Below are 10,521 nucleotides of genomic sequence, written 5' to 3' on the forward strand. Positions count from 1 at the left end.
TTGACAGTTTACCTAATCCAGATTTAAGCACCATTGTCGTGGGTCTTGTGATCCTTTACACATCAAGAAGGAATGTTTACTTTTAAGGAGATGTCTTGTTGTTGCTAGGAGAATGTTGCTGTCTATGGTTGAGCTGCTGACGGGGGAGGTTTGGTCAATGCATAATGTGGATACACAATGCACAGTGGGGCAAGAGGGAAGGCCAAAGGGCAGAGAAGAAATTTTATGTTTAAATTTTTCTTGTCTCATCATAAATATGAATTTTATTTCACAAAAGCAAACATAAAAGCTTACACATTATATGATTCCATTTGTATGATATGTAGAACAGTCTAAACTAATCTTTAGTGACAGAAATATCAGTGGTTGCCTATAGGACTGGGAGTTGGAGGAATGACTGCAAACAGACACAGGGGAATTTTCTGGGTGATGAGAAGCTTAAATATCTTGATTGTGGAGCGGATACAAAGGTATATGTATGCATTTAAAAAAATGCATAACAGGAACAGGACAGAGATCTAAACTGAATAGTAACATTTTATAGTTGATTATCTTTGACCTCTCTTACACATGATGAATGCATGACAGTCTATCACATGTGTTAGTTCTGAATTTCCTAAAATAATACAGAAGATGGATCAAGCATTCAGTAGGAGTTCTAGTAGAAACTAACTCAAATTATATACCGCCTTACTTGTTACATATGTGCCTCTCCTGAGTCTGTCTTGCTGTATTAGTTTCCTATTGCTGCTGTAACAAATGACCACAAACTTAGCGGTGTAAAACAATGTAACGTATCTATCTCACAGCTCTGGAAATCAGAAGCACAAAATAGCGTATCACTGGGCTAAAATCAAGGTGTCAAAAGGGCACCATTCTTCTAGGAGACTCTAGGGAAGAATCATTTCCTTGCCTTGTCCAGCTTTTAGAGGCTGTCCTCATTCCTCGACTCACGGCCCTCCTCAGCCAATAACCACATCATACATCTTCTCTTTTTTTTTTTCTCCCCCCCACCCCGACACATCTTTTTCACATGTCCTTTTCTGACTCTGCCTCTGCCTCCCTTTTATAAGGCTCTTTGAGACTAGATTGAGACCAGCCAGATGATCCAGGATAATCTTCTCACCTCAAGATTCTTAACTTAATCACATCTATCACATCTGCACAGTCCATTATGCTATTGTAAGGTAACATATTTATAGGTTCCAGGGGTTAGAAGGTGGACACCTTTGGGGGGGCCATTATTCTACCCACCACACATGCCTCACTGAAACACTTGTCTTCTGAAGGACCTTTTTTTTTAAAAAAATAAATTTGTCTATCTATTTATTTTTGGCTGCGTTGGGTCTTCGTTGCTGCGCGCGGGCTTTCTCTAGTTGCTGCGAGCAGGGGCTACTCTTCGTTGCGGTGCGTGGGCTTCTCATTGCGGTGGCTTCTCTTGTTGCAGAGCACAGGCTCTAGGCACACGGGCTTCAGTAGCTGTGGCGCAGCAGTTGTGGCGCACAGGCTTAGTTGCTCCGCGGCATGTGGGATCTTCCTGGACCAGGGCTCGAATCCATGTCCCCTGAATTGGTAGGCGGATTCTTAACCACTATGCCACCAGGGAAGTCCCTGAAGGACCTTTACTTATGATGAGGCACTTCTGTCCCTTCTTCAAAAGTATCACCTGCCACTCCCAACAACTGCTTCATCTTGTCCAGGCTCCAGCTTCATTTCATGATTAAGGAAAGTCTTATATTTAGGGATCAGGTGTAGGGTTCGTTGAATTTGAGACTCAAAGTTCAGGGGCTCTAGATTTGAGACCCTAGAGGGAGACTTAGGTCTTGAGAGTGACCTCAGTTCTGGGAGTGTGTGTGCTCAAACCCAGAGGAGATTGACTCAGGGTTCAGGCAACAGGAGACAATGGCAATAGGGAGTATAGTATTCATTTTCTCAAGGAAGAAAAAAAGCGGAAGTGGACTGGGCTTAACGTTAACCTTAGCTTCAAGAAGCAAGAGAAATCACCTGAAACTTGTACTCTAATTACGTGACTCAGAGACCAAAGTCCTTTTGCTTTCGCTTCTAATAGCGCCCCTCCCCTTTCCAACAGAATCTAGGGTGAAGAGCAAAATAAGGGGAAGTTAGAAATAAATAACAGCTAAAGGGCGAGGCCTCACTGTCTTCACCAGGCAACAATGAAAACATTCACGTCACGGAAACAGGCCAGTTCTCTCTTCCCTTTCTTCTTCCTCTTTTTTTTCCAGTAAAGAATGATGCGTCAGTCTTGCTTTAACTTTTAAGGGAAATGTTCCTACATTCTGAGTTATCACGCAAGAACTTTGAAATTTGGATGTTCTCAATGAATTATGCTACAGAATTAACTATCTGCGTCGTAGGCTTTCGTCAACCTCCAGCAACTTCCCTCTTCACCTGCTACCTGTCTGTGCAGTCTAGATACCCAGTATCGGCCTGAGACACAGGAATGAGTCATCCTCTGCCCAAACAGGTGGCAGTGGTCACACCCGCAGAAACAGTGTGAGGCAGGTTGCTGGCAGCACAATATATAGCTCCAGGGGAAAAAGTCCAGTGACAGAGCAGCATGGCTTCTGACAGAGGTAAAATGGACGGGGGCCTGAAAGCTACATGTTCTTGAAAAATGCGAAAACTCTGTGTGTGTGCTTGCGTGTGTGTGTGTGTGTGTGTGTGTATATGTGTCCTGCTTCTGTTTGTATCCTTGGACATTTTCCAACTTTCCTATTTGTTAATATTCTTAAACAGGATTTATTATTATTGTTGTTGTCATTATTATTAATACCAACTGTTCACATCCAAAAATGATTTTGATCAGATGGCACTAAAGCAATGCTTGTTTCACCATAATAAAAAATTAAGTAAAAGAAATACAACTGTTAAATAAAAGTTTAAAATAACAGCAGAAGTGATAGCACAAGGGCAAGTTAATGGATAATTTAAGGTTCCGTTACTTAATGTTAGAAAAATTCGTGGGAGAGGAAAAACACTCAGGTTGTGGAAGGTGATGATTTTCAGATGAGGTGGGATTTGAACTGGATCCTGAAAGGGCAGAATTTGAATTGGCAAAGAGGAGGAGATTCCAGGTTGATTGACACTGAGAGTTTAAGAGAATTTACAACGATTGTGTGTGGAATATAAAGAATAAGTTGGTTAAGATAGAGACGAGTTTTTGGAAACAATCTGCAGTGAGATTAGAAAGCAAATTTGTTTGTTTGTTTTTAATAAATTTATTTATTTTTGGCTGCATTGGGTCTTCGTTACAGTGCACAGGCTTCTCATTCTGATGCCTCCTTGACTGAAATCAGAAAAGACAGGAAGAAAGGAGGCCAGTGAAAAGACTATTGCAAGAGTGTGGGCATCATGTGATAAGACAAAATGCAGGTGTCAGTCTTAGGTTTCAAGAAACAATATTTTTTCTCCATTATATTTTCCCTCTATTAAAATTCTCTTGTGACTGGTATTTTGGGAAAAAGTGTAAAGTCTTTATTTAATTGAAATATCTGGGTAATTTCCCTTGAAGGTGGTATGTTTTATCCCTCAAACCACCCCTAGTCATGTACCTAGTGTTCTTGCCTGGCACCACATGTGTAGATGCTGAGAATGTATCTCAATCTCTCTTTCTGAAGTTCTCACTGCTGGTTCACCTCCTCATAGAGGTATGGCCTCTGTTTCTACAAGGCCCTCGCTGAGTAGACCAGCTGGTTCAAAGGCCCCAATTTGGTTTTTTGTTTTGTTTTGTTTTGTTTTGTTTATTTACTTATTTATTTTTGACTGCGTTGGGTTTTTGTTGCTGTGCGCAGGCTTTCTCTAGTTGCTGCGAGCAGGGGCTACTCTTCGTTGCGGTGTGCGGGCTTCTCATTGCAGTGGCTTCTCTTGTTGCGGAGCACGGGCTCTAGGTACGCAGGCTTCAGTAGTTGTGAAACACGGGCTCAGTAGTTGTGGCTCACGGGCTCTAGGCGCGCGGGCTTCAGTAGTTGTGGCGCACGGGCTTATTTGCTCCGCGGCATGTGGGATCTTCCTGGACCAGGGCTCGAACCCGTGTCCCCTGCCTTGGCAGGTGGATTCTTGACCACTGCGCCACCAGGGAAGTACCTTGATGGGGACCATTTCTAAAGTCTTTATTGAATTTGTTACAATATTGCTTCTGTTTTATGTTTTGTTTTTTTTTGGCCGCAAGGCATGTGGGATCTTAGCTCCCTGACCAGGGATAGAACTCTCACCCCCTGCATTGGAAGGCAAAGTCTTAACCACTGGACCGCCAGGGAAGTCCCAAAGGCCCCAATCTGAAGTAAGGTCTGAGAAGTGCCCATTCCAAGGTGTTAGCCATCCGCTTTCTCCTCCATCTCATGTCAGATTCCCTGCATATTCTTCTAAGGATGAGAAGTTTATTCTTCATGTTACACTTAGAATAGTATTTACTGACTCTGTCCTCTTTCCTATATATCTTGCTGATTTATCTTTTCGGTCTCACACACGAGCTAGAACCATTTTCCACCTACAGGAAAGTGTGCCATACACAGTGTCTCTCCATTGAGTACAAATGCACAAACAGACACACACGCACACACACGCGCATACACACGCACGCACGCACACACGCACACACACACACGCGCGCACACACACGCACACACACGCGCGCACACATGCGCACACATTGTTTAGGAAGAAAATCTTTTCCTCTACCCTCTTAGATTTTGTTCTGGGAGGGAGCACTGCAAATTAAACCGACAAAAAAAAAAAATTAAACCGACAAAAGACAGATTAGCAAAAAAAAAAAGACAAAATTACACAGAGCAATTCACCAAAATGTGACTCAAGGACTTTGGTTAGAATTAAGATGGCTTATATATCATCTTTTTTTTTTTTTTTTTTTCTGTACGCGGGCCCCTCACTGCTGTGGCCTCTCCCGTTGCGGAGCACAGGCTCCGGACGCGCAGGCCCAGCGGCCATGGCTCACGGGCCCAGCCGCTCCGCGGCACGTGGGATCTTCCCAGACCGGGGCACGAACCCGTGTCCCCTGCATTGGCAGGCGGACTCTCAACCACTGCGCCACCAGGGAAGCCCTAACTGCATTTTCTGATATGGTTTGTGGGTTTGAAGAATAGAGCGTTTTTTCTTAGTAATTCAATTTGTATATGGGTGTTATCTGACATGATCATCTGTTGGTCAACAGGTCCTTCAACTGGAGATGCTACCTTGAGGTAAGAATTATACTATCATAGTGCACATTTAATTCAACCAAGAATAGATGGATATTTAAGAGATGGAGGACTATAGCTTTCCTTATTGTTCCTTACTTATTCCACGCTCCCATTTTTTCTTTTGCTTTTTCTCTCTCTATCCTCTATGATTATTATTGCTTTCTGTATCTTTGCTCCTATGGCTTTTGGTTTCTGTTGAAAAAAATTACCTTCCAGCTTTGTTCTGTTATCGTCTTACTATTGTTCTTCTCTCTTTAAATCACAGGTTTTCATAGTCATTAGTGAAAAGTCCAGGGAACTCATTTGTCACTTTGATTTCATCCTCTTATTCCATACTCTATGCCCATTTTCTAGACTTTTTTTTTTTTTGGCCACATCACCTGGCTTGTGGGGATCTAAGTCCCCCGACCAGAGATTGAACCCAGCTCCCTAGTAGTGGAAGCGTGGAGTCCTAACTACTGGACCACCAGGGAATTCCCTACACCTATTTTTTTTCTTTTTCTGAAGTTCCAGGAGAGCAGAGATTGGTTTTATTTTGTTCATGGCTGTATCCCCAGGTTTTAGAACACATAGCAGATCACATACTAGATTCTCAATAAATGTTTGTAGAATGATGGACATAATAAATGAACATTTTGCACAGTTTTCAAAAAAAAACAAAAACAAGTAAAGGCATCTGGGGAGGCTGGGTCTTGCCTCCCTGGCACCTAGACCTATTTTTATAACAGGGAGACTTTTGTCAGGGAGCATATTATCTCGTGATGGGTGGGTGGAAGGATTGATTTACATAATAAATGAAGTGATTCTTTAGGAATGAGTGGAAAATATGATGATGTAATAAACTTATGACTCAACCATATTGCAAGGAAGAGTCCTCAGAATAATTCTGAGTCACAGCTTTGACCCACAATGAGGGTGGTTATCCAAAGATGCCCTTGAGAGAAATTTGAATTTATTTCTTTCGAGGAAATAGTGTGCAGAATTGAATGTGGATGAAGCCTGAGGTTAAATTAGTCTCTTCTCAGAGTTGGGAATAGAATCCTCTTGGCAATTTGAGACTTCCACACCTGAAAAAACTCTAGCTAGAGTCCCCTGAGGAATAGTGAAGATTAATGAGTGGGACAGGTCACCTCTAAGTGTGAGATAGAGAGATTAGAGGGAATTCCCTGGTGGTCCAGGGGTTTGGACTGGGCAGTTTCACTGCCGAGAGCATGGGTTCAATCCCTGGTTGGGGAAATAAGATCCTGCAATCCGCACAGCATGGCCAAAAATAAATAAAGAAAAAGATAAAATAAGATTAGAATATAATGAGAAACGTTTAAAAGAGGAACAAGGACACACTTATACCTGAATTCAAGACCACCAAGCAATGGTATAGAGAGTGGTAACCAAATAACATGAGCTGGGAAAAATCTCTTCACTATGTTTGTGAGAGAAAATTTAATAATCCAAACGGACCTCCCCAGATAACTTTGAGATACAGAATAGAAAAAAAAAAGTTTCCTGAGATGTCATGTTTTAAATATTTATTTATTTAGGCCGTGAAGGGTCTTAGTTGCGGCCCGCGGGATCTTTAGTGGGGGCATGTGGGCTCTTAGTTTCGGCATGCATGCGGGATCTAGTTCCCTGACCAGGGATCGAACCCCGGCCCCCTACATTGGGAGCACGGAGTCTTACCTACTGGACCACCAGGGAAGTCCATGAGATGTCATGTTTTAGATCTGCCTGATCCAGAAGGAGAAGATGAAATTATTTCTAGGGTCCCTCAAATGATGACATAACAACACGAGTGATTTTTTATATTTCAGGAGAAGAATTGAACCCTGGGAATTTGAAGTCTCCTTTGACCCCCAAGAACTCTGTAAAGAGACCCGTCTGCTCTATGAAATCAAGTGGGGCAAGAGCCAGCGCATCTGGCGACACTCGGGCAAAAACACCACCAAGCACGTTGAACGCAATTTTATAGAACAAATTACTTCAGAAAGACATTTTCACCGATCCGTCAGTTGCTGCATCATCTGGTTCTTGTCCTGGAGTCCCTGCTGGGAATGCTCCAAGGCTATTCGGGAATTTTTGAATCAGCATCCTAGAGTGACCCTGCTTATTTACGTAGCACGGCTTTTCCAGCACATGGATCCGCGAAACCGGCAAGGACTCAGAGACCTGACTCACAGTGGTGTGACTATCCAGATTATGGGACCCACAGGTGAAAACAATAAACCAGGAATCTTAAGTGTTTCTTAGAGACTGTGGTGGTGGTGATATGTTTCTAGGCCAGGAGACTGATTACCCCAGACCAGAAGTCTCAGAAGTTAAAAGTCCAAAATAACAGGAGAAAGGACCAGGTCTGAAATTCATAGCAAGGAAAGCACCAAAGATATGACTCCTTTCCCCACTCCTGTCGCTATGGCCTCTGTGCCATCTTCAAATGAATTGCTGAGTTCCTTTAAGGGATTCTGGAAGAGTCTAGCCTTCTCCAGCAATAAATAGGCCAGAGAGATTTTTATATCTATTGTATTTTTTAAAAAATAAATTTATTTATTTATTTTTGGCTGTAGTGGGTCCTCGTTGCTGTGTGCGGGCTTACTCTAGCTGCGGCGAACGGGGGCTACTCTTCATTGTGGTGCGTGGGCTTCTCATTGCGGTGGCTTCTCTTGTTGCAGAGCACGAGCTCTAGAGCGCAGGCTCAGTAGTTGTGGCGCACGGGCTTAGTTGCTCCACGACATGTGGGATCTTCCCGGACCAGGGCTTGAACCCGCATTGGCAGGAGGATTCTTAACCATGGCGCCACCAGGGAAGCCCCATAGTATTATTATTTAATAACAATAATAATTATTATTATAATTATTATTATTTTTAAATTGGGCTCTCTTTAACTTTCTGTTGTATGTGTTGACTGAACCAAGATTTGTGTTTCCTTAGAGTATGATTACTGCTGGAGGTATTTTGTCAACTACCCACCTGGGAAAGAAGCTCACTGGCCAAGATACCACCCTCTGTTTATGAAGCTGTATGCACTGGAACTCCACTGCATAATTCTAGTAAGTTACTATAAGGGAAAATGATTCTGATGCAAAAAGAGGCATCCGTCTTCAGACTTCTCTCCTGATTACGTTGACACATACTCTTCTCACCATCACTTTGCCATTTATATTGACATTTAGTTATTTACCTGACATCTTTAAAAATGTGAGAACAAGACAATCTCTTTGTGGGAAATAAGTGGGAGAAAGGAACGGATAAACTGGTCTAAGATATATGTGGACTCCATAGGAGTTAGATTTCATCATCATCATTACTGTTGTTGTTACAGCACATACTTGTCACACCAGATTGCACAATTCTTCCTTCCCTTATTGGTGTGTGTCATCTTACTGAAGGAATGTATGTGTCCCACTTGTATTCTCTTGCAAGTAGTTCAGTGGTCTTTCAAATGATGTTTTGAAATGTTTGTGAAATATCACCCTAACTTCTTTTTTATTTCAGGGTCTCCCTCCCTGTTTAAATATTTCAAGATGTCAGAATCAGCGGACCTTGTTCAGACTTATTCCTCAAAATTGCCATTACCAAATGATTCCACCCCATATCCTTTTACATACAGGGTTGATACAACTTCCTTTGACTTGGAGATGAATAGAGTATATACTGTTTCATGAACAGGAACTGATGGCCCACTAAAGAGTACCATTAGAATCGAGAAATTTTACGTTTGCATTTCTAGACACTAACAACATGTTATCTGGAAAAGAAATTTAAAAAAAAAATCCCATTTATAGTAGCAATGAAAAATGATAAAATACTTCGGAATTAATTTGACCGAGGAGGTGAAAGATCTGTACACTGAAATCTACAAGAGAGATTGAAGAAGACACAAATAAATGGAAAGACATCCGATGGTCGTGGATGGAAGAAATAATATTGTTAAAATGTCCCTACTATACAAAGCCATCTATAAATTCAATGCAGTCCCTATCAAGATTCCAATGGTATTTTTTACAGAAATGAAAGAAAAATCCTAAATTTCATATGGAGCAACAGAAGACCCTGAATAGCCAAAGCAATCCTTATGTATCTGAAGGAAATGAAATCATTTTCTCAAAGAAATATCTGCACTTCTGTGTTCATTGTAGCATTATTTACAATAGCCAAGACCTGAAAACAATCTAAGTATCCACCAACAGATGAATGGATAAAGAAGATGTGGTATATATACATATATACACACACAATGGAATATTATATAGCCATAAAAAGGAAGAAAATCCTGCCCTTTGCAACAACATAGAAGAAACTTGAAGGCATTTTGCTCTTTGAAATAAGTCAGAGACAGACAAATACTATATGATCTCACTAATATGTGGACTCTTAAAAAAATCTGACCTCAAAAAAAAAAAAAATCTGACCTCATGGAAAGAGACAAAATTAGTGGTTGCCAGGGACAGGAGTGAAAGTGGTCAGAGGGTAGAAACTTTCAGTGTTGTTTTTTGGGTTTTTTTGACTACACCATGCGGCTTGTGGGATCTTAGTTCTCCAACTAAGGATTAAACCCAGCACTCGGCAGTGAGAGCGCAGAGTCCTAACCACTGGACCGCCAGGGAATTCCTGGACAAACTTTCAGTTTTAAGATGAACAAATTCTGGGGATATAAGGTACAGCGTGGTGATTATAGTTTATACTGTATTGTGCAATTGAAATTTTCTAAGAGTAGATCTTAAATGTTCTTGCCATACACAAAGAGGTGTAAGTCTGTGCGGTGATGAATGTGTTAACTTACCTTATTGTAGTAATCATTTTGCAATATATACATATATCAAATCATTACGTTGTACACCTTAACTTAGTGGGGCTTCCCTGGTGGCACAGTGGTTAAGAATCCACCTGCCAATGCAGGGGACACAGTTTTGATCCCTGGTCGGGGAAGATTCCACATGCTGTGGAGCAACTAAGCCCATGGGTCACAACTACTGAAGCCCGCGCACCTAGAGCCCGTGCTCTGCAACAAGAGAAGCCACGACGATGAGAAGCCCACGCATCACAGCGAAGACCCAACACAGCCCAAAATAATAACAAATAAATAAATTAATTAATTAAGAAAAAGACTTACACAATGTTATGTCTTAATTATATTCAATAATACTGGGGGGAAAAGAGATTAAAACAAAAGAATATAGAAATTTTCACAAATAACAGTATCACGGATAGCATTATCTACTGCTGTATCACAAATTACCCCGCTACTTTGCAGGCTGAAAACAACAATAAATATTTACTATGTCACAGTTTCTCTGGCTCAGGAATTCAGGAG

At 41.5% G+C, this 10,521-nt stretch overlaps 1 protein-coding gene across 1 annotated transcript; it reads left to right on the forward strand.

The window, feature by feature from the left end:
- The first annotated feature begins 2,324 nt into the window (after positions 1-2,324).
- Positions 2,325-10,307, forward strand: APOBEC1 (apolipoprotein B mRNA editing enzyme catalytic subunit 1). The gene is made up of 5 exons (XM_082666283.1): positions 2,325-2,594; positions 5,189-5,216; positions 7,025-7,422; positions 8,139-8,257; positions 8,703-10,307. The coding sequence occupies exons 1-5, from the start codon at positions 2,579-2,581 to the stop codon at positions 8,847-8,849; spliced, it is 708 nt and encodes a 235-aa protein (XP_082522409.1). The 5' UTR covers positions 2,325-2,578; the 3' UTR covers positions 8,850-10,307.
- The last annotated feature ends 214 nt before the right edge of the window (positions 10,308-10,521 follow it).

Source organism: Grampus griseus (genome assembly GCF_964374135.1).
Source record: "Grampus griseus genome assembly, chromosome: 11".
In the NCBI taxonomy this organism is placed as follows: domain Eukaryota; kingdom Metazoa; phylum Chordata; class Mammalia; order Artiodactyla; family Delphinidae; genus Grampus; species Grampus griseus.